Raw genomic sequence first — 24,137 nt, 5'->3', positions numbered from 1 at the left:
GTCACCCAGTGTTATGGCCCTAGCAGGGCGTTGAATTAATCATGGGACTGAATATTTTATTTCAGAGACTAAACTGAAACAAATGTAACTGTCAACTCATATTGGGCCACAAATTAGCTAAATTTGAGTCTTTGCAATGATTAAAATGTAAACTGGTTTACTGGACTATTGGTGATGTAAATGCTAAAAATGCAGATGTTTTACGATGAAAGGTTTGAGAAAGAGCCGCTATTCAAACAAACAGCTAAATACCATGCCTTTTTCAAGAAAGTCTTTTAGCGCTACATCTGCAACATTTTTTTATTAACCCTTTAAAGCAGGTCAGAGCGGCACGCTCTGTTTTGCGTAACTATTCTTAAATCCTGGTAGCTCTGCAACCACGTAAGCTAGTGCAATAATTTTTTTTGCATATGAAACCGGAGGAGTTGTACTTACATCTTATGCCATCAGCTTGTTCTAGGTCACAGTTTCCTTCCACATATAGCTTTGCAAAAACTGCATAGAAAGCGCTTGCAGCAAGGTATAATTAACAAAGTGGCCAGTGTAAATAGTTTCCACGGATCTTTGGCAGATGTTTCTACAACTTGACTGGAATCCACCTGTGGTAAATTCAGTTGATTGGACATGAGGTCTTTGCCGATCCGATCAGCAGTTCATAACAATTCCTGCCTTGGAATAGACGGCAGCGTGAACTTTTGCATGTCCGCCATTACCTGCCCGAAACCGGAAGTGACGTCATTTTCGCGGAAATGTAGTTTTTTTTTACCATCAGGGCCTCATGAGCCTAGACTGGTGTTTTTTAAAAGTTATGTTTGACTTTATGACTTTCTGTGTCATTTCTGGGATGCTTAGGACTCATATTGCACTGCTGGAAATAGTTTATTTTAATGCATATGCTGCTTTTTTTTTGCAAATTTGCAGTATAATATTTACTTTAGTTTTTCCTGCAGTATATAAAAATTGGTGTATTTCAAAAATAAAACTATGAAGACACTTAAAATAAATTTCCTGTGGTGGGAAACTATTTTGTGCAACTTTTTTGTATTTACAGTTTTGAGGGATAAGCCTCTTAAATTTCTCTAACTAGAAATATAAGTTAAAAAAGCAAAAACGATTTTCAATTTTTTTGTAGTTTATTGCACTTTTTTGCAATATATGTAATTACTATGCACTTAATGCAGACATATTATTAAAATCTGGGCTATAATGGTTGTTTTGATGTATAGCAACTTGAAATGCTCCCAAAAATGGCACTACAGCATGTAAAAATATAATATAAGCTCTGGCGGACTTGGTTCTATGGTAGGTCTTAAAGGGTTAAGAAGTATTTATCAGTCCTATTTTGCTCAAACCCCTCCTGCATTTTTCTTCTCTTGAGAAAATGGGGAAAAAAAGACCAACATCTTTTTTTCAGTGTATCATTTAATGTACTCTCACAAGTTGGTGAACAGGTAAAACTTTTTTGCTCACTGTACTAAATCACACATCCATTGATAGTATAAATAGCCAACCTAATAATAATAGTACACATTTTCAAATACATAAAATCATCAAGTATCCAAGTCTTAAGTTATGGACATCAAATAAAAAGGCATACAAAATATTGCAGATGTTGGAAGTCCAGTTTGAAGCGCACACACACAAACAAAACTAAACAAAAAGAAAAAAAAGGAAAAATGAAAAAGATCACATTTTTATTTTAACATGGCAGTTAATAAGTAAACAGAAGGTCTGATAAAGACTAAAAAGTTCCTAGACTTTCAATTGACAAATATTGCAACAGTTAAGCATTTATAATAAAAAATAGTTACTGAAAGGGCATAAGTGTGTGTAAGACTTCCTGCACAAGACAAAGGCAACAGTTTAGGGTTTTTTTTGTTCCAAGTAGAAAAATGAAACACCTTTTCCAAATGCCAACAGGAGCCGACTCCCGCTCGATTGCCTTTGTTCCACTTCCGATTGTAAGGCATTTATGGATGATCCATCTGATTTGAAGAAAGGCATACCTCTTTCTAGTCAGTCTTGAAACTGAATCCTAAAATTGAACAGGGTACACATAATTGTTCACATCAAGAAAACATTTCTTTTTCCTATTTTTTTTTTTTTTTTGAACACATTCTCAGGCAATGTGAATGCACGGGCCAATCCAAATCTTTGGGATGCATTTGCAGAAAACAGTTAATCCAACATCTTACAATGATACACGACTCTTCCTATTTTTTTTTCTGGGCACATGAAGAAAAAACTCTGTTCACACAACTCTTGTTTTTCATTTTTTTTGACATTTAATTTTGAAACTAGAAAGGGAGGGGGAAATTTCATTTACCAAGCATGGTTTTCCAAATTAAAATACTTCAACACAATGAAGAAAAACAAAAGAAAAGAAAGAAAAAAAGGAAGCCTGCCAGGTTATAAGCTAGCAAGGTTTAATTAAACTCTTCTGTGTTGGAGGGTAGGTTGGGGAGGGGTTGGCGTGGCTCAATGTTTGGCTCTATTGGATGCAGCAGTTATTGCGATGGCCGTTAGAATCTTTGAAACGCAGGCGCATCTTTGGACGATATTTCTCCAGGTAGATCAGCTGCTTGCTGTTGAATGCTCCTCTGCGCTTCCTGAAAGCAAGTGTAGAAATTTGTAAATCCATAATATATATTGCTACCATGGATATTGTAATATATTAAACATGCCCAACGTTTAAATAATTCATGTCAGTGTGCATATAAGCAGTCTAACCCCTGTGAGTCAAACGCTCAGCTTTTGTGGACCGTACTTACAGGCTTTTCTATGATGGCTTTGTCTGATGTTAGAGAGGAAAGCTCAGCCACAGATCTGTGACTGTAAGCAAAGAAGCTCCACCCACTAACTGTTCTAACCTTTGTGTGTGAGGGGCAACCAATCAGATGATTGGTTAAAGGGAAAAGGAAAGGAATTAAAATGCTGTATTAAGGACCAGTACTCTGAATAACAAGGTACTGTGATAGAGTGCAAGAATATAAATGCTGGGTTGGAAAAGAGCAAAGTGGCTCCCCTGTACTATTACATTTACAGAAATAGTCAACTAACTCTGTTGTATATGAAGATTCATGGCAAAATGTATGATTTTTACATTCAGCATGAAAACGATTCTTTGGCTTGTTGAGGATTTTAAAATAAACTTTAAATAATTAAAGTCCTATTATTAACTGTTTATTTAAAAAGAAAAAAAGAGGATTTTATCCATATTAATAATATGTAAACATTTTCAATTACAGCCTCAAATTGCTGAGCTTTCCCTCATTTTATTGATTACTCTTTGGAAAAAAAGAAAGCTGACTGCCAAGCGCTCTATAAATATTTCAAGTGATGACACATACTTTAAAGCACACCTACTGAATCATCCTTATCTCACTCTCTGACATCTCTGCTATTTATAGATATGACTCAGGCCTCCCTGCTTTACGTATCAAAGTATCAGGTTACTGCAAGACAAAAATCAAGGATTTTCTCAAAGTTAATGCCAAAGTCTGGCCACCAGAGAGCCTTACAAATGCAATGAACTATCAGATATTTTAATGGTTTTATAATAAAAAACCTCAATTCATCAAAAAAAAAAAAAAAGTAGCTTCTTTAATCATTTCCTGCCAAATGATTTTTACTTACTGTCGAATGAACTGGACAGCATCTTCATACTTCATCCCACATTCAATCAAAGCGAGTGCCACCAGAACAGGAGCTCTGTGAAAAAGAAAGGGAACAGACGGTACCAGGAATGTTCGTTAAAACTAACATGCAAAATAGTGTTTTGCTCCAATTACAAAAACAAAACAAACAAACATGGCTTCCTCATAGATCAGATTAAAGCAAACAGGACAGAGACAGGACCTGGCAGGTTGTCTGTACTAAGGAAGCACACGCTTGGGACAAAATGTGGGTGATACTGTGAGTCATGTACAGCAGGATCAAAGAAAATGCAAATGACTGCGTCTCTGCTTAAGATCTTCTTGGTTTGTTTTTCAAACCACAACTGATAACAAGGATGTTATTCCTATATGATAGTTTTCACTATGATAGCTCAGGTTGTAGCTCTGCAGTTATTCTTTAGATTGGTGGATTAATCATTTAAAAGTCAGATAATGGGGGAAACGTTATTTAATGGATTCAAACTGTTTTGTTAGAGAAAATCCCCTAAAATAAAAGCTTATGTGCAAAATAAAAACAATGAGAAAATAGGGATCATCAAATAACTGTTTTAGCACCGACTGCTTCTGTATCAGAATACAAACAGAAGCAAGAGCCACATTTCACTATCATACGTAAAATATAACAACTTGAATCTTTGTGTCAGTGACTGCTTACCTCCCCAGCCCTGCTACACAGTGCACAGCGATGCAGCAGCCGGGCTCCTCCCTGAACTTCAGCTTCAGCAGGTTCAGCCAATCATCCACGATCTGATTGGAGGGAGGAGCTCCATCGTCGAACGGCCAATCCTGCAGAAAGAAGAGAGAAGAAAAAAGGAAATGATGTCGGCGGCCTCCGTTCCTTGGAAACCAAAACAAAAGAAGTGAGAAGGCTGAGCTGCGGGGAAAGAAAAATGTTGTTGCAGCAGCAAGGACACCTGTGGAGCTTGTCTTCCTGCACAATCTGAACCTTCAGTTGGAGGGAACCCCCCCCCCCCCCCCCCCCAAAAAAAAACTAAATCTGTTACAGAATAAAAACCAGTATAAAAAAACAAAACAATAGCCTGGTATACTGGGGGAAAAAACCCAGAGCAATGGAAAAAAAAACATTTGTTTTAATTTGAAACATTAGGAGTCATGATTGTGGGTGGCTGTAGCTCAGGTGGTAGAGCAGGTCATCTACTGATCGGAAGGTTGGTGGTTCGATCCCTGGCTTCCCCAGTCTGCATGCCAAATATCCTTGGGCAAGATACTAACCCCAAATTGCTCTCCGATGCATCCATCGGAGTATGAATGTGTGTGTGAATGTTACTTAGAAAGCACTTAGAAAGATGTGCTTGTGCGAATGGGTGTGAATGGGTTAATGTACAAGTTGTGTACAGCGCTTTGAGTGCTCAGAAAGAGTAGAAAAGCGCTATATAAGAACCAGTCCATTTACCATTTACCATGATGAAGTCAGAAGCGTGAACTCACCAGAACCTGGATTCCCTCTTTCACCACCAGGGTGGCATCATAGGTGGCCTCACAAACTCTCACAACCGTGGTGACTCCATATTTTTTCAACTCCTGTAATCACATGTCACAGGATTTATGAGCGAAAGAGGCAAACAATACTGTTAAAGCTACCTCAGGATACTAAGGTTGGACGACGCGTTAAAATTCCAACAAAAAGAAGTGAAGTTGCTGATGTATGCAAACACTAGCTCATGTCAGTTAGTGATATTCGTCATATCATCAGTTTTTAGATCATTCGCTTGACTAAAGAGTTGATAAGTTAAGCTAGATAGCTTCGCCCATGACTATTTTAGTGACATCCCCACTGCCTTTGGTTGACATAAGCGGCTAATCTGTTCTCGTGTGTATTTCCCTTTTAAAGGAAGGAGGTACTGTCTGGTAGCTCTTTTGTAATGTGCAATTGAAAAAAGCCAACTGTTAAAGGAATCAATTGATTTTAGTCACCGATTTTGTCCGATTGCCCAACCCTCTAAAGCACACTGGCAGTAATACACCTACATACGGCAATTCCTGTAATCTAAAACGATTCTGTAGTCATTGCTTTCATTGGCTGAAACATTTCCAGGAAAGATTTTAAACTGTGGTCGTTTCCAAAATATTTCTCGATATGCAATCACCGGTTACGTGCTTCTCCAATGTGGGCTTCGAGTAATATACACTCTGTAATATGTAAACACTTGACCACAATTTGGCTCACCTCTATGAACTTGTTCAGGGTGGCGTTGGTGGGATTGTGGGTAATGAGGAACCGCATGTTTTTGTAGGTAATCTCCACAGGGGCTGGTCTGTTCATTCGAGCCATCGTGACAATGCGAGAAAAAAAAATGTATAACAAAACTAAAATGTCTTCCACAGAGTAAACACTAATGTAAACAGTTAAACTCGGAGGGAATGTCAAACAAATGTCCAACAAGTTTTGAGGAACTCTGAAAGAAAAAAATCCTCCAGTCTTCTTCGAGGTTGGCAAGGCTAAGTGTCAAAACAAAATAAAAACAACGCCCCCAAAAAGAACAGTAACAGGCAAATTTGGGAAGTTGGCAGCCGGGAAGGGCGGACAATTGGAGAAGTAACTCAAACCCTCTCCTTTGGAATAAAACAAAAGAAAAGGAAGAAAAAAAAAACCAAGGCTGGTTCCACCTTGATTCTGGCCAGGCGGAAGCCGACGAGGGCAGTGTGCAGCAGGTGGAGTTACCCCATCCAGGCCGAGTTATCGCTGGTTCTGGGAGGAGTCCCGGTCCTGCCAACTTTCCGGGGTCCCTCCTGTGGCTCAAGTGCGTCGGATCGATGGCGAGTTTGGCTGTTCACTCGTCTGCATAGGCAGCGTGCTGAGCCTGGCAGTAGTCCCCACTGCCCTTCAGAAACTCCATAAATGTGTGACCCAGAACACCACAGAACTGCTGCAGGACACAGAGGGGGGCAGGAGGGAAGAAAAGCTTAATTTTTATTTTTTTTAAAACACCTTTAAAGAACACAAAAAGCACAGGCAACCGTTCGCAGTGTAGTTCAATTAATTTGCCAAAAAAAGACAAACTTTTACTGAGAAACAGTTTTTATTCACATTCTATATGGAAACTGTGCCTCTTTTCTTTTTTCCTAAGGCACAATAATCATGAAATGGAAAATCTGATATTGTGACAACTCTAATCCCCAACACATATCCATAAGCCCCTCGTCAAACATACCACTCCATCAGAGTAAAAGACAAAGGGATTATATCGTAGAGGAAGCACAGGGCCAAAGTATAGACAAAGCAGCCGTGAAACAAGTGAGAGATTTTCAGTAAAGTCGTGATCCATTTATTTTTAAAAGAATAAAACAAGTTTCCTCATTTGAATTTTAGAATTACCTTCAGACAACAGCACAGAGTCCGGCTAGAAACACAGATTTAGGGTGTAATGACAGTAATCGAATCCCACAGTGTAATTTTCTTTACATTAGCTACCCTGAAACAAACCGCAGCCTTTCTGAGCTACTCTTTTTTTTTTTAAATGATGCCAAGTTTCACACTCAAGTATGTCAGCAGCCACATTAACATTGTTTGGAGACTAAAGACACCAGAGTGTCTGGGGTTTGATTCCCATGCAGAGAAAGTGGTGTTTCAGATAACACGATGATTAACACAGCAGAGCAGACTGTACCTGCCAGTACATAAAATCAGTGCAGTGCTGCCGCTGTACAGCAGAAATAAATATATAACGTGTCATTTCTGACATCCAGGTCGTGTCTGTGTGCGAAGGCTGAGCTCACCGTGGGGCCTTCAGCGGGGCTTTAACATACACGCTGTTATGATCGTCAGAAATCTGACTCACAAATGCTTTCTCTGCCATTTCCTCCCTAATGCTTCTGCCCTTTACTCCTCACAGAAGCTCGATACCTGAGCGCTGGCTTACTGGAAAGGTTTTCTTCAGCTTATTGTAGAAATAGTAAAATCTAAGCCGGTCAAGCATGCTTTGTTAATCTGCTATTTTCCGGCCGAAAAGCAGCATTTACTTAGAAATATTACCAAGCACTTAAAAGCCACTGCCTGATTAAAAGGACAGTGATTTGTAAATATAAGAGAGACGTGAAGCAAAGCAGAAGTGGCTTAAATAGCAGACATGCCTCTGCATTGCATTACAAGGCTGTAAAGTGTCCTTTGTGTGAGGATAGACCGGGCGCCATCATATAACATTAGAGGCCTATAGGCGCCGTCGGGAGCTGTGACAGACTGCACGTTGCTCTGAGGTGACAAAAAGACGCCCGACCCAGACACCGGGCAGGTAGCCAGTCTCGCAAACCACTAACGACACGTCATTTACGTGTTTCGTTTATTTCAAATAAATATGCGTCGATTTTAGACGGCAAAAACTCCGAGTGAAGAGCCGGGACCAGCCCGAGCTGCGCATCCGTCAGCCGCTTCCTAATCGTGACGATCACCAGGCAGCTCTAAGATTGCACTCAAATAACACGGCCAAATCCATGTTCTGTGAATTTTCGTTACAGTTAAATGAGAAAGGCAACGTTAGGCAATAGCACTGTGGAAATATTGAACTGGGTTTTTATCGAGCAGGCCGTGATTTCATCGAAGCAACGTGAAGGCCAGCTGGTAACAGTTCACCGTAACGTACTGATTTACAAGAGGAGCCTAGGAGACGAAACCGAGAAACAAAATGGCAGCCACGAAAAACAGGTTACTTACTGGGATATGCTTACTCATTGAAGATTGTAGCTTAATCATACAGCCGGTCCCTAGAAAAAGGTAAAACTATGAAACGGTTTTCCACCATAAAGTCCTGTGCTGTTTCTCCGAGCGGAGCCGAAGTCTCCTGATCTGCCGGGAAAGAGCTAGAGAGAGAGAGCGCGAGAGCCCGAGATACTAACGTCATTTCCTGTCAGGACTTTCACTATAAAACACTGTTCAGTATTAAATATACACCTTTAGTTGTAAGTTATGTACCTTTAGTTTTTACTAAAGGTTTCTGGTAGCTGAATTAAATGTATACTTTTGTAGGAATATACACTATGTAAGCATACAACAAAAATATTCAAAATCTTAAATAATGAAATGTTTAAAACGTCCCAATGTGTAAATGTCTCGATGAATGCTCACGCATCATGTCCCATTCACTTGTTTACAGAGCTTTATTTCGAAGCTAAACCGAACTTCCTTAACCCTTTGTCTTTCTTTCCTTTTGCCTTTAGCTTGACTGGTCTCTTGAAACCCCACCCTGAAAATGTGTAGTGTTATGTCCAGACATCTCTCTGTCTTCAGGCTGCAAAGGTCAGTTGGTGACTGTGGCCTAATTCGTCCTTCAGAGGATGCCAGAAATCACGACACCATAGAATTATACGTGTGGTTCTTTTGACTTCATGTGAACAGACCTTTGTGTAGATACATTTCATAACTTGAAATGGAAAGGAAAATTCCCAAATAATTTCTGAGTTTTAAAGCTTTTTTACTCTGCTTTGAATCACAAATGGGATAACACCATGGTGCAGTGGTTAGCTCTTTTGGCTCACAATAAGAAGGTCCTGGGTTCAAATCAACCATCATATTTACAGGGTGGTAGAACAGGTCATCTACTAATTGGAAGGTTGTTGGTTTGATCTCTGGCTGCTCCAGTATGCTACTATTCCAGATACTAGGCAAGATATTGAACCCTGAGTAGCTCACTATGTGTTCATCGGAGTGTGACTGTGTATAAATCTTAGATAGTAAAGGGACAGCAAGGTGGAACCGTGGATAGCACTGTTTCTTCACAGCAAAAAAAATCTTGGTTTTCAATCCAACATCAGGGCCTTTTTGTGTGGAGTTTGCATGTTCTCCCCGTGTCTGTGTAGGTTCTCATTGGGTAGTCTGCCTTCCTCCCACAATCTCGAGACATGCAGTCAGAGGGGTTAGGTTAACTGTGGATTCTAAATTGTCCGTAGAAATGAATATGAGTGCTGATGTATGTCTGTCTCTCTGTGTTATCCCTGCCTCTTGCCTTATGGCAGCTGTATTAAATATTCTGTTAAATTAAATCTATGTGATAGTCTACAGGAACATCAAGTTCAACGTGCAAAGAAACAGCCACTGCTGACAACATAACCAATACGCTATAATGGCGTACACGGAGAAGGTATTTGACTACATCCCTCAAAGTGCCCTGGTGGGAAGTCCTTCTGGAGCATGGGATACTTGGCCTATTCACACTCTATACAACTATAGTGATTGGTTTGCATTGCCACCAATAGCTCAGACTCAACTTGTGGCCGTTGGACTCAGCCAGGGCTGCCCTTTCTCACTGATATGGTTCATCATAGGTATGTTGGATATGTTTAGACCTCAAGAAGCCTGTTAGGTGTGAGGTGAAAGTCTTCAAAAAACTCAAAAGTAGTCCAGTCACCTTCTTTTTAAGATTCAAGATTTTTATGAGTAGAATTTCTAGTGATCCAGTGGTAGTTTTAAGAAATTAAAAGAAGGCTACTAGACTCCTTTAAGTTTATGAAGATGTTGCCTTCTTTTTCACTTTCATGGGTTACATTTTTCCCACACATCACAGTACTTTGGATTTCACTGAAAAGCCAACTTGGAAATGGTTTTTGGATTTCAATATAATAATATTATTGCTTTAAAAATTTGAAAACTGTAAAAATATGAAGGACTTTTGTTTAATTTTTTAAATAAAATGATCAAGGAAAAATAAATTGAGAATTAAATGTATTGTGGATTCACCACCAACCTTGTCATATTGATCAAATCTGCTTTGTATTCACTGGATGGTGTCTTGGAATGTCCACAGGTAAAGTTTAATCTGTCTACATAGACGTTAAACCACATGATTTTCTTCTCTTTTTGCTTTACTCTTGATTTGCATGCATCTGTACAAAAGCTTTGATCAAAGTAGTTATTTCTTAATCTTTTATAAATTCCCTGTTTAAGAACAAAAGCCAGATCATTAACATGTGCATTAAACTTAATGCTGAGAGGATGTGAAGCTGATCTCTAGAGCCACTGAGTCATACTATTTGATGAGTAATTCTTAAGTCATCAGGATCTAATTCTGAGTCATCAGCATTGAGTAAGAGGAGCACCAGAATGACCGAATAACTACAACAGGTACAATAATCCCTACTAAACATATACTGAACAAACCTTCTTTTAAGATGGTTTATGAAATTGGTTAAAAAGTAATTTATTATTGATTTACCCTCATAGTATACAGTGGGGCAAAAAAGTATTTAGTCAGCCACCGATTGTGCAAGTTCCCCCACTTAAAATGATGACAGAGGTCAGTAATTTGCACCAGAGGTACACTTCAACTGTGAGAGACAGAATGTGAAGAAAAAAAAAAAAAAATCCATGAATTCACATGGTAGGATTTGTAAAGAATTTATTTGTAAATCAGGGTGGAAAATAAGTATTTGGTCAATAACAAAAATACAACTCAATACTTTGTAACATAACCTTTGTTGGCAATAACAGAGGTCAAACGTTTACTATAGGTCTTTACCAGGTTTGCACACACAGTAGCTGGTATTTTGGCCCATTCCTCCATGCAGATCTTCTCAAGAGCAGTGATGTTTTGGGGCTGTCGCCGAGCAACACGGACTTTCAACTCCCGCCACAGATTTTCTATGGGGTTGAGGTCTGGAGACTGGCTAGGCCACTCCAGGACTTTCAAATGCTTCTTACGGAGCCACTCCTTTGTTGCCCGGGCGGTGTGTTTTGGATCATTGTCATGTTGGAAGACCCAGCCTCGTTTCATCTTCAAAGTTCTCACTGACGGAAGGAGGTTTTGGCTCAAAATCTCACGATACTTGGCCCCATTCATTCTGTCCTTAACACGGATCAGTCGTCCTGTCCCCTTGGCAGAAAAACAGCCCCATAGCATGATGTTTCCACCCCCATGCTTCACAGTAGGTATGGTGTTCTTGGGATGCAACTCAGTATTCTTCTTCCTCCAAACACGACGAGTTGAGTTTATACCAAAAAGTTCTACTTTGGTTTCATCTGACCACATGACATTCTCCCAATCCTCTGCTGTATCATCCATGTGCTCTCTGGCAAACTTCAGACGGGCCTGGACATGCACTGGCTTCAGCAGCGGAACACGTCTGGCACTGCGGGATTTGATTCCCTGCCGTTGTAGTGTGTTACTGATGGTGACCTTTGTTACTTTGGTCCCAGCTCTCTGCAGGTCATTCACCAGGGCCCCCCGTGTGGTTCTGGGATCTTTGCTCACCGTTCTCATGATCATTTTGACCCCACGGGATGAGATCTTGCGTGGAGCCCCAGATCGAGGGAGATTATCAGTGGTCTTGTATGTCTTCCATTTTCTGATGATTGCTCCCACAGTTGATTTTTTCACACCAAGCTGCTTGCCTATTGTAGATTCACTCTTCCCAGTCTGGTGCAGGTCTACAATTCTTTTCCTGGTGTCCTTCGAAAGCTCTTTGGTCTTGGCCATGGCGGAGTTTGGAGTCTGACTGGTTGAGGCTGTGGACAGGTGTCTTTTATACAGATGATGAGGTCAAACAGGTGCCATTCATACAGGTAACGAGTGGGGGACAGAAAAGCTTCTTACAGAAGACGTTACAGGTCTGTGAGAGCCAGGGATTTTCCTTGTTTGAGGTGACCAAATACTTATTTTCCACCCTGATTTACAAATAAATTCGTTACAAATCCTACCATGTGAATTCATGGATTTTTTTTTCACATTCTGTCTCTCACAGTTGAAGTGTACCTCTGGTGCAAATTACTGACCTCTGTCATCATTTTAAGTGGGGGAACTTGCACAGTCGGTGGCTGACTAAATACTTTTTTGCCCCACTGTATATCTTATTTTAGGTAACTTTAGTTTTGACTTATTTTTCAGCAAGTAAATTAAAAGACAGATTAACTATACATGATATGGATTCCCGTTAATTACTTGAATAAACTGGAAGCTGGCAGCAATATGTCAGTATTTAGCATGTTCTGAAAACATAACACATAATGTACATGAAGGATCAAAATGTTAGTAATAAGCAAATAATAATATTTAAATGGGAAAGAAAATGCATATTTTCTCTTTATATTTTCTCTTTAATTAGTACCAAATTACATATTTTTGTCCTTTGAAATTGTCGCAAAGTTCCTTGTAAAAAACAGAACCTTTCCTTTAAGCCATTGAATAGGGTCATTCATGACTCCAGCAGTATATTTATACGTGCTGCTGTGTCATTTTAATTGTAAAAATATTTTCCATCATACATTTTTCAATCCACTTATACAACCTTTCAGACTTTAAAAAGAAATTGGCTTGTTAGTATGGTAAGAATAATAGAAGGTTCTACCCCTGGAAATATGTGTGTCTGTTTGTGTTTAATATTATAGGCTTTGGTTTGATTGCAAATTTCCACTTCTAATCATTATACTACATTGTGATGTGTCACAGTGAACCATGGCTAACATTGTTTTAAACAGAAGTGTGCAGGTAACAAAAAATAGAAAAACAGTTGAAAAAATCCTGATCATGATGACTTCATCGTAGCCCAGCATTGATTAAGGTATCATCGAGTCACTCGTTCATTAATATTTCGAGAGAGAATCGGACAAACGGCATTCCTTCGCTTGACCCCAGTTGCTCTCGCCTGCTCCCCCGTAACACCGCTCTTTTATTGAGGTTACATGAATATGCATAGATTCATTAACATATTAACATACGACGTCTACATACAAACAAAGAGTACCTTGCCTGTGTGTGTGTGTGTGTGTGTGGGGGGGGGGGGGTGTCAGAGTATGACCCCATAAAGACTTCCCTAAACCTGCTGGTCTGGAAGTCCAGCAGTTCAAAAACAGATATAGCTACGTTTATCCTACCATAAACCAATAAGACAAGGTACGACCTCTCCCATGCTCCCAGAGTGCTCTGGAATGCACACAAAGTTTGCAGACTATTAAGGATCAAACCTCTACCAATCTACAACTATTTATAAAACTCTAAGCATACATAAGTAGATATTTCTAAGCATAAATGACAACCAACAATGCAAAACCTAACAGTCCTCTTCACACAGAAGGTTAATTATGGAGTTCCACAGGGTTCCGTGCTAGGACCAATTCTGTTTACATTATAGGTGCTTCCCTTAGGCAGTATCTTTTAAAAAAAAAATTTTTAGTTTTAAGTTTACGATAACAACAGTGCAGCATAAAGAAACAAACGAACAGACAGAAAAAACAAAACAAAAAAACAACCCCCCCCCCCCCCAAAAAAAAAAACAAAAACAAAAACAAAAGAAAAACAAAAAACAAAAGCCACATATGTGGGAAGAGTTCCAGAAAGGAAGAAACAAAGAATAGGGTATATATGACATATATGAATATGTCATGGGTCCAGACAGGACCGGATCTGGGATGTACCCCATTTTTAGATAATCGCACTGAAGTACAGTTTTTCAGCAACGCTGAGCTGCCCGACTCTGAGCCTTAGGCAGCATCATCAGAAGATATAGCATACATTTTCACTGCTATGTAAATAACACCCAACTTTATTTATCAATGAAGCTAGACAACACACACCAATTAGTTAAACTGCAGGAATGTCTTAAAGACATAAAGACTTGGATGGCCACTAACTTTCTGCTCCTTAATTCAGATAAAACTGAGGTTATTGTACTCGGCCCCGAAAATCTTAGAAATATGGTATCTAAGCAGATTCTTACTCTGGATGGCATTACCTTGGCCTCCAGTAACACTGTGACGAACCTTGGAGTCATTTTTGACCAGGACATGTCCTTCAACGCACATATTAAACAAATATGTAAGACTGTGTTCTTCCATTTGCGCAACATCTCTAAAATTAGAAATATCCTGTCTCAGAGTGACGCTGAAAAACTCGTTCATGCATTTATTACTTCCAGGCTGGACTACTGCAATTCATTATTATCAGGATGTCCAAAAAACTCGCGTAAAAGCCTTCAGTTAATCCAAAATGCTGCAGAAAGAGTACAGACAGGGACTAGAAAGAGAGAGCAGATTTCTCCTGTTTTGGCTTCCCTTCATTGGCTTCCTGTTAAATCCAGAATTGAATTCAAAATCCTGCTCCATCTTATCTTAATGACCTTATAGTACCGTATCACCCCATTAGAGCACTTCACTATTGTATTGCAGGCTTACTTGTTGTTCCTAGAGTATTTAAAAGTAGAATGGGAGGGAGAGCCTTCAGTTTTCAGGCCCCTCTTCTATGGAACCAGCTTCCAGTTTGGATTCGGGAGACAGACACTATCTCTACTTTTAAGATTAGGCTTCAAACTTTCCTTTTTGCTAAAGCATATAGTTAGGGCTGGACCAGGTGACCCTGAATCCTCCCTTAGTTATGCTGCAATAGACGTAGGCTGCCGGGGGATTCCCATGATGCATTGAGTTTTTCCTTTCCAGTCACCTTTCTCACTCACTATGTGTTAACAGACCTCTCTGTATTGAATCATACTTGTTATTAACCTCTGTCTCTCTTCCACAGCCTGTCTTTTATCCTGTCTTCCTTCTCTCTCCCAACCGGTCACAGCAGATGTCCCCGCCCCTCCCTGAGCCGGGTTTCTTCCTGTTAAAAGGGAGTTTTTCCTTCCTGCTGTTGCCAAAGAGCTAAAAAATATGTTGCTATTTTTTTTTATTTCAGACTCCACATGAACTTTTTACTGTTATAAAAATAATAATAATGTAAATGTAAATGACAAAAAATAAAAATACTTAATATAGGCACAGTTTTGACTACCCGCTGTTTGGAATGACAGGTTAACTTATATTGAAAGGATAAAAAACAACTGCATAAAAAAGCTTAACATACTCATCATGATTTTTTTGGTCATATTTCAATAAAGTTATGAATTAAATAAATGTAACACATCCCTTGACTTGGCTGTATCAGCAGTAACAAGTGTATCACATGCAGTAGGTGGTACTTGATCTAGACATAAAGTGGTACAACGTTGAACATTTTTGAGCAGTTTAAAGACAAGATTTTTGTCTTAAAACGTGGAATGGAAAATAAGAAAGATTGTTTTGTGATTCACTGAAAACCCCCAGAATGCGTATTAGCCAGCTGATCCACATGTTTTATCTGCTTTAGTAAGTTGAAATTAATGGCTGTAATGATTTAGGCTTGTGGTTTATTTTTAAATTATAATTTAGTACCACTTTTACAATTGTTTTAATAGTACTCTTAGATATTGTGGTACTGCATTTAAATATAAAACACATTAGAAAGTGGCACCATTTATTATTGAGTACTTAAGAAAATTATGTTGCTGGTGTCGCGCTGCCCTGTAGCAGTTCTTAAATGCTTAGACTGTCAGTATCAGCTGCTATTGTCTGCTCTCTATAACTGTGTGGAATAAATACTTTTCCCATATCTTTCTGGAAACACACACAGAACTGCTGAGCTCTGCAGTTTTACTCTGCGGTGACACAAAAGCGCCACTGAATTGTTCTCGGAAACAACCAATGAGCTCAAAGCAGCAGTGCTTCAGTGTCCACCAGTGGCCGGCTGATGTCAGTTTCCAGCTGGATTCTCGTGGCTGTTTTGTGGGGCAGAAAGAATTTTCTAATCCGTCATCATTGTACCAATTGTCTATAAAAATTAATGTGCGAGTGAAGCTCTTTCACAGGGGGGGCTATCAATATCCAAATCCCAGTACATGAGTACAAAAAACGAAATGAATGACTCTGAAGATTTCAAGGTAACAACTTGACATTTACATTTTGGATTTGAATTTAATTGAGCAACGTCCATTTGTAGGGTTTTCAGATATATTACTTCACTTTTTTTTTTAAATACCTGGAGTATTGTATTTTTAATTTAGAAGTCTTTTTTCATTCAATATGATTTCAGATTTGATTGCTTACACTTCTTGGTAATATTTTTCATGCATAACTTGACCTTCTCTTACCATTATTCTGACAGAGCCATTGTTTGTTTTCCAGGAAGGTCGAAATAGAAGCAACGACCAAATAGATGGCACCAGGATGAGTCTAGGCAGCAAGAAAGGAGTCAGGGTGACTGGGAAGTATGTGCCTCCGATGGATTGGAATAGCAGAGGAGGTGGCCCATCCATCATCCACGGTCCCGTCGGTACACCAGTAACTCCCAACACTCCCACAGTTATCTCCATTGGCCCTCTGCCTCACCAGCCCCCAGAGCAAGTTGATGATCCCTCTGTGGATGAAGCTGACGCTGGGGACGACTGGACCACAGAGGCATCATGTCAAACCAGGTTGTCCTATGATAAAATGGCTGTTCCAAGGCAGACCATGGAAGAGCTGAAGACCATCCTGAGGGTCAGTCCCCTGCTCAGTATCCGGGAAAGACATGAGGGGAAACCAGGGAGTCCCTACACGTATCTCCACGGAAGCAGCACTAGTGGTGGAGGGATGGACGGACGGCAGGATGATGGAAACTCTCACAGGGGGTTCAGCACCTTCAAACCACACTCTGATGCTTCCAGAAGGGGGCCCAGATCCAGAGATAGCACATCTATTCAGCTGCCTTCCACCATGGATTCATCCAGCTCGTTCAGGTTCAGTGCCAACACAAATAGGCAGCCTGAAGTCAGGACCCACACATATGTGAGTGGTGGCTCCTGGGGAGAGACTGGAGGTTCTCATACAGGTTGGTGAAGTTTGATTAGATTTAGTTACGCTGTTCTTGATAGAAAGGAAGATATACTTTATGTTGAAAAAGTATATATTTGGCAAATAATTAGACTTGGAATGATACCTTTCTGCTAACGGAAAATGATTAGAAATTACTCGCTCATAAAAGCTGAATACTGAATATTTCTCATTGTGTTGAATATAAAAATGGACACATTTTTGTTTTTGGAAAGTTCATATGATTTAAACCCTTCTTAAAGGTAATTTAATCAAAATAAACAAATTAGTGTTGTAATAAACTCTCATTATTCTACATTTAAAAGAATCTGGGACAACAGTAGATATATGAAGTCTAGCTTAAGGATTTCTTTGGTGGGATTTGGTTTTCTCTGCTCATTGTATTACATTCAGTGACTAACAGTGAGGTGTTTTATGCTGTAATATCCACCTGACTGTGCTGCCTGTGGACAAGCTGTCACTGTTTGCCACTGATAATTGTGGCTTGTCTAGGGTGGTCCTGATGATGCTACTTGAACTTGATTATGAAATCTCTGACTTAAAAAAACAACATGTGTTTTTTTCTTTCAAAAGTGTGACACTTTATATTTAAAATGAAAGATTCTCAAATGTTTTTGCAAATATTTCAAACTGTTTCCTGCAGATAACGGAAAAGACACTATTGAGATCTCTGGGAACCAGAGGTTCATTGCAGCCATGGAGCAAATTAAACAACAAATAGCACGCGACAATATCAACTTCGTCCGCTTTGAAGCCACTGACCTCCATGGGGTGTCAAGGTCCAAGACAGTACCTGTTCGCTTCTTCCATGTAATGCACATCTATCTATCTATCTATCTATCTATCTACCCATCTATCTATCTACCTATCTATCTATCTATCTATCTAGCTAGCTAGCTACCCATCTACCTATCTATCTATCTATCTATCATCTATCTATCTACCAATCTACCTATCTATCATCTACCCATCTATCTATCTATCTATCTATCTATCTATCATCTATCTATCTACCAATCTACCTATCTATCATCTACCCATCTATCTATCTATCTATCTATCTATCTATCTACCAATCTACCTATCTATCATCTACCCATCTATCTATCATCTACCCATCTACCCATCTATCTATCTATCTATCTATCTATCTATCAATCTATCTATCTAGCTAGCTAGCTAGCTAGCTACCCATCTACCTATCTATCTATCTATCATCTATCTATCTACCAATCTACCTATCTATCATCTACCCATCTATCTATCATCTACCCATCTACCCATCTATCTATCTATCTATCTATCTATCTATCTATCTATCCCTTCTAACGAAAGGTGAGAGGTGCTTTAATGCATATGTTTCACTCACAGGAGAAAGCACTATATGGGGTACCAATGCCAAGAAGCTATTTGGAGCTAACCCTGAGCCCACAAAGCAGTGAAGTGGACAATGCAAACACTGCCAACTTCAGTAGTGATGTCCTTCTGATCCCCGACCTTTCGACTTTTAGGGTCCTACCCTGGGCTGAACAAACAGCACGGGTCATATGCGACCCATGCACGGTGACCGGAAGCCCCCTTCGCACTTCGCCTCGCCTCATTGCCAAGCAGCTTCTCGGTCAGCTCCAAAGCCTGGGTTTCTCCCTGCACTCATCCTTCACCTATGAATGTTGTGTACTCGGAGCGCCGGACCGGATTGGACCAAAGACACTCCTGTTTCCTGCCACAACCCTGCTCAGCAACCATGACCTGCCTTTCTTCCAGCAGCTAGTGGACAGCATGTACTGCATGGGGGCTGACATAGACAGCATTGCTTCTGCAAGTGGCCCTGGGCAGATGGAGATCATCCTGAGGCCAGAGTTTGGGATTGCTGCCGCTGATAGCGCCTTCACCTTCCGCACCGGCATCAAAGAAATGGCTCGCAAACACAGCTACATTGCCAGCTTTTTTACTGACGATGGTCTATACAACGCTGGGGTGCTCTCTCATAGCCTGTGGGATGCTAATGGGCGACGGAGTCTTTTCCACAGTGGAGAGAAAGCAGGCGAGGTGTCTGAGATTGGTAGAAAATGGTTGGCAGGCCTCCTGACCCACTCTGCTGCCCTGAGCTGTTTGATGTCACCCGGCCTGGGTTGCAGAAGTCACATTGCCAAAACCATCAAAGATCCCAAGCGGTTGCTGTATGCCACTTGTGGCAGCAATGATAACAGCAGCTCCTTCAACATCAAGTGTCACGGCGGGAGGGAGACGCACATTGACAACAAGCTGGGCTCAGCCATGGCCAACCCTTACATTGTTCTTGCAGCTACAGTGGCTGCAGGACTGGATGGTATCAGAAGAAACCTGAATGTTGAAAGCAGCCTTAACAAAGCCCCTAGCCAACAGAGGGAGTTCACCATTCCAGTAAAGCTTGACGAAGCTCTGGAGGCGCTGGGGGAGGATCACGTCATCCGCAGTGCCCTCGGGGAGCCGTTTATTCAGTATTTCATTGCCATGAAGAAGTTTGAGATTGAGACCCAGGAAATGGATGATGAGAGGAACAAGTGCTTTGAGTATTTCATATAGAAACCCTGAATTTACTTTATACAAAACACACCTCCTCCTGCCAAACAACTAAAAGCATGTGAATCTGCTTGAATGTACACAATTTTATTTTATACAATGTTGATACATTATTATTAGACACACTCTAGATATTTTAGAAGATATTACTTCAAAATAAAGGCATTAAACCCCCCAAATAAACAGCAGTATTGTGCTATTTGTTTGTTGAGTTATTTTGTTGTTGTATGCACACAGAAAAACACTGTTCTGGTTGTTAATGCCAAGAACAATGCAGTCTGCTCCTACTCTGAATGGTGTCAATATAATGGCATAGTAGCACTAAACCTTGGTGATCATTCCAAACCTAAACCCTAGACCTAGGGATAGGTTTAGGGTTTAGTAATAATGTCAATTGTTTTTAGTGCATATTAGTTATGTCACGGTCTGCGGAGACAGGCCATGCGGTGGTGTGTGTGATGGACCCAGGTGCGTACACAAGTGAGTAGACGGGAGTGAACTTAACAGAAAGCGAGCCTTTATTGTGGCTGAAGACAAAGTGTACAAACAAAGCAGGGATAGCGTGACTAAACTAGACTATAACTAAACTGGGAAAACTAATACTGTGACAAACTAAGAAGACTCAGAGATGATGATCACTGCAAAGACTGACCGTGAAAACATGGAGGTGAGAACACAGACGACGCGACACCGAACACAGCAAGACTGAGGACTAAATACACACATGAGGTGATCAGGGGAAGTGGAGACACATGAGGACACAGCTGACTAGAATGAAACATAATTACAGGGAGAGTAAACCTAAATGCAGTGAACAAAGAACACCAGACTCTTTCAAAATAAAACAGGAAACCCAGAGACATGAAGATAAATCATGACATGAACTTAACATAACCACACAGACATGAAACATGACAGGTAGACGCACGAATCAGGGAGACTGAGTACAGGGGGAGATGACAGAAACAACTAAGAAATTAACTAGATCAAAAATGGATACAAAAACACATAAAACTCAAACACTGGGTCACACGACCCAGCCCATGACAAGTTAGAAGGATTTGATCTTGAACACAGGGTCAAGTATAGGGTCATTGCCAAAACATTGCCATGTTCACTGTAGAAAGCTAAAGTTCTCTCCATTGTGCATCCATTTATATTTCTGCCTCACTTACTTTGGCACATTATTTTTGAAGCTCTTAGCACTGAAGTTGCAGTTCTTTAAACTGCTCATACATGTCGCAGTAGACCATCGGTTAAATGCAAAGCTTGCTCACCCCAGTGTGTGTGTCAGAAACATTGTGTAAATGAAAGTCAACAAAGTCAAAAGTTGTCTTAACATTGTGTAAAACCAAACTATTTTGTCTGGCTGACAGTAGGTGTAGAAATGCTTTAATGACAGCGAAGTGGTGGTGAAGACAACTGACTACTACTGTCTGTCAAAGTAACTAATTATAGATCAGCTGACACACACACACACATACACTGATATGCACACACTGATCCCCCCTCCCTTTCCAAACGCCTTCGATGCTTGTGCCCTACCGGGGAAGATGGCAGTCGGCTGGACCAGCGCAGACATGCTGCAGGACCGGATGCCCTGTCTACACCGGCTCTCTCTTACCCTTTACCCGCCCCTGTTGCTTGTCTTGTGTTTCTATGGTGTATTGATAGTCATGTGCTTTTTGTGCTGAGGTGTTTTTTCTGTTATCAAACTGTTCTCCCACTAGGAGCTCAGTGTGAGTGGAGTTTTTTTTCTCCTCCTCTTACCTCATGTTATGTATTTTCGTTGTTTTTTCCCATCAGCCGACCTTTCTGACATGTCTCCCCAATGTGATGTTTGTGTAAAGTTGGTCAGAAGGATCCTTTGTAAGTGCGCATGCGCCATTAGCGTGCTGCCTGCTGTAACCCTGATTTCCTTCGGGATTAATAAAGTATTCTGATTCTGATTCTGATATAACAGGTAGGCATTGGTTAATTGGTTAAGTCACGCCCAAGTAAATACTGGACTAGATCATTAATGATGAGGATGGGGGGGACACGACATAATCCCCACCTGTCTCAAAATAACACATGCGTGATTGGTTAATTTGAATTTTTTTTCTGTTTCCTGTCTTGTATTTAAGCAATTTTCTACAATGTTTTACTATGACCCTGATGAAGGCCACAAGCCGAAGCGTGTTGGTCAATTATTGTTCATCTTCCCTTAAGTGTTGCTGGAGTTCTTGGGAATTCTATCATCCTCTCCATGCCCCTTGGAAGTAGGTGAAGTTGTGTCAGAAATTTTTGCTGAAAGTAACTAATTATCAGATGCTGATTTCAAGGGCAGAAAGTTTTACATTCTAATTTGTAAAGCAAAAGTGGGATTTAATTTGCATGAATTGAAAGGAAAAATGCACTTTTCCTTCAGTGATCACACTTTACAGTCAAGCAGTAACCAGAAAACTGACACATTACTTCAATGTGCATGCACATTATCCATACCCGAAGTATCAAACCAAAGCAGGCCTATTATCTGCAATAGAGTGCTACAGTGCAATAGCACAGAAGGGCTGAGTCACTGTCTATTTGGTCACAGATTTTCTCTGACTTCCCACCTGATGTTCTCTTACAAGGTAACACAAGATTACCTTGTAACATTGCAGGACTCAGGGAGACGTGAATAAACTGAAAACACAGCTTTATTGCTGGAGGAATGATTCACAAAATAAGACTTACAAAAGCAAAACAAAACTCTAAACCGAGGTGCTGGAGGACTGGACATTACAAACACACAGCAAGTTGAGGGTGAACAGACGTTAACGACGCGACACCGAGTAGGGGAAGACACAGACACTAAATACGAGAGGTGAACGGAGCGAAGAGGAAACAGCTGGGAGACACGGCTGACGCTGATTACACTGACGAGACAGGGAGAGCGCAAAGCTGAACGCACTGACATAGGACACAGACCTACAAAATAAAACAGGAAGCACACGACAGACAGAGACACAGACTCGTAAACAGGCAGAATGACGTCATGGACAGACAGAGGGACACACGGGCAGAGAAGAATAAGCACAGGCAACCTAAACCAAACATGAGGGCAAGATAACAAAACCTAAACCAGAAATAATCGTCATCATCATCAACATCATCGGATAACTAAAGAATCAGAATATAATTATAATCAAAACAGTATCACCAGAGAATAAAAACTAATCCATAATGCAAAAATAAACCAAAACATAAGAAACTCAAAATGCTGGGTCGAACCGACCCAGGACCGTGACACCTTTATTTACTGCCACACATCCTCTATGCATATTTCACAGGCTACACAATGTTTGTATGAGCAGTTCCTCCATGTTAATGTTGTGTTATAGATTTATTTTTGATCCACCAGTGCTCAGGCTTTAAAAATATGCTTTACAATATACATATCCAAAGTTTATTGTGCATAGAAAGATTAGAGGGATTTTGAATTTGTAAAGATTTTCTTTGACATGTGACAAATATTACACATGAAATTAAAGTATATTTTAGAGAGTTAAACTATTCAACTGATAATGTGTTTTAAAGACAAAGACATATGCAGCAAGCAGAGTCCTTTGCCCATCTGTGCTAAAACATTTGCAAAACAAGAATTAGAAATGTTTTACTTTGTGCAGAAGAACCAAAAAGTAATGAAGAATTTCAGATTATTTTGACAAATTCAGCTATTATTTAGGAGTGGAGCCCAAGCAGTTGAGAAAATTGCAACAATTTAGTTTTCTGGTGTGTAATAAGCACGTTACCGTCTTGGGGTCCCTAGCTTGGCTGCAATTTGATAGACGTCTTATTTTTTCTGTGGCCTCAGTGTGAATCAGCTGCTCAGCTAAATCTTTGACTTGATAAAAGCCACCACTCATCATTGTCTTGCAAAGTTATGACATCATCATCATCATCAAACATAGCTACAACTATGGTCTTGTGCATTACATGGCATGTAAGATATGCAGGCTGAATGTTGTGCACAGGAGCAAAATGTAGACTCTCAGGTAGACAGCAGTGAATTTGAAGTGAACTGCTTATTGGTTTTTTGCAATAATACAAAAAGTAAATCATAAATCCAGAAGGGAAACACTGAAAACTGCTGAAACCTAAACAAATACACTAGAGCTACTATCACTGGGGTTTAAGGGAATAGGCACACTGACAAAGGACACACAGAGACAGCAGAAGATGAGGCAAGGAAGCAAAAGTAAAAGCAAAGCAGCTCACGAAATAAAGCAGGAAGTGCAAAACCTAACAGGTTATAAAGAACAACACCAAGA

At 40.2% G+C, this 24,137-nt stretch overlaps 3 protein-coding genes and 1 long non-coding RNA gene across 8 annotated transcripts in view; 2 read left to right on the top strand and 2 right to left on the bottom strand.

Moving 5' to 3' along the window:
* The window catches only part of LOC146517529 (uncharacterized), a 149,371-nt gene that overhangs the window by 79,876 nt on the left and 45,358 nt on the right, over positions 1 to 24,137 (top strand). The gene's annotated exons all lie outside the window — the stretch shown is intronic.
* Positions 2,263 to 6,000, bottom strand: ptp4a1 (protein tyrosine phosphatase 4A1). 2 transcript variants are annotated; one of them, XR_014874766.1, is made up of 6 exons: positions 5,866 to 6,000; positions 5,127 to 5,219; positions 4,333 to 4,463; positions 3,637 to 3,711; positions 3,367 to 3,455; positions 2,484 to 2,609 (listed from the first exon to the last, which is right to left on the bottom strand). XR_014874766.1 is itself a non-coding variant. In XM_085164389.1 (5 exons), the coding sequence occupies exons 1-5, from the start codon at positions 5,968 to 5,970 to the stop codon at positions 2,492 to 2,494; spliced, it is 522 nt and encodes a 173-aa protein (XP_085020515.1). In that variant the 5' UTR covers positions 5,971 to 6,000; the 3' UTR covers positions 2,263 to 2,491. The 2 variants fall into 2 exon arrangements, 1 of the variants encoding a protein (XP_085020515.1); XM_085164389.1 differs by lacking the exon at positions 3,367 to 3,455 and having other exon boundaries at positions 2,263 to 2,609.
* On the bottom strand, positions 6,470 to 8,526 carry LOC146517532 (uncharacterized). Its single transcript, XR_014874770.1, has 2 exons — positions 8,347 to 8,526; positions 6,470 to 6,565 (listed from the first exon to the last, which is right to left on the bottom strand). It is a non-coding gene; the product is annotated as an uncharacterized LOC146517532 (long non-coding RNA).
* On the top strand, positions 8,602 to 20,037 carry lgsn (lengsin, lens protein with glutamine synthetase domain). 3 transcript variants are annotated; one of them, XM_085164349.1, is made up of 4 exons: positions 8,602 to 8,928; positions 16,594 to 17,278; positions 17,924 to 18,090; positions 18,652 to 20,037. In XM_085164349.1, the coding sequence occupies exons 2-4, from the start codon at positions 16,636 to 16,638 to the stop codon at positions 19,843 to 19,845; spliced, it is 2,004 nt and encodes a 667-aa protein (XP_085020475.1). In that variant the 5' UTR covers positions 8,602 to 8,928; positions 16,594 to 16,635; the 3' UTR covers positions 19,846 to 20,037. The 3 variants fall into 3 exon arrangements, with proteins under 3 accessions (XP_085020475.1, XP_085020474.1, XP_085020473.1); XM_085164348.1 differs by lacking the exon at positions 8,602 to 8,928 and adding an exon at positions 16,068 to 16,349 and having other exon boundaries at positions 16,574 to 17,278; XM_085164347.1 differs by lacking the exon at positions 8,602 to 8,928 and adding an exon at positions 16,071 to 16,349.

This window comes from Neolamprologus multifasciatus, chromosome 6, assembly GCF_963576455.1.
Source record: "Neolamprologus multifasciatus chromosome 6, fNeoMul1.2, whole genome shotgun sequence".
NCBI classification, from domain to species: domain Eukaryota; kingdom Metazoa; phylum Chordata; class Actinopteri; order Cichliformes; family Cichlidae; genus Neolamprologus; species Neolamprologus multifasciatus.
This window is presented reverse-complemented; position numbering and strand designations above follow the sequence as displayed.

Coding starts and splice junctions, on each gene's coding strand:
- ptp4a1 (XM_085164389.1), bottom strand. CDS start 5,970: ATGGCTCGAATGAACAGACCAGCCCCTGTGGAGATTACCTACAAAAAC. Junction 3,712..4,332: donor TGTGTAGCAGGGCTGGGGAG/GTAAGCAGTCAC, acceptor TCTTTTTCACAG/AGCTCCTGTTCTGGTGGCAC. Junction 2,610..3,636: donor GCTGTCCAGTTCATTCGACA/GTAAGTAAAAAT, acceptor ACTTGCTTTCAG/GAAGCGCAGAGGAGCATTCA.
- lgsn (XM_085164347.1), top strand. CDS start 16,308: ATGAGTACAAAAAACGAAATGAATGACTCTGAAGATTTCAAG. Junction 16,350..16,593: donor ATGACTCTGAAGATTTCAAG/GTAACAACTTGA, acceptor TTTGTTTTCCAG/GAAGGTCGAAATAGAAGCAA. Junction 18,091..18,651: donor TACCTGTTCGCTTCTTCCAT/GTAATGCACATC, acceptor TTTCACTCACAG/GAGAAAGCACTATATGGGGT.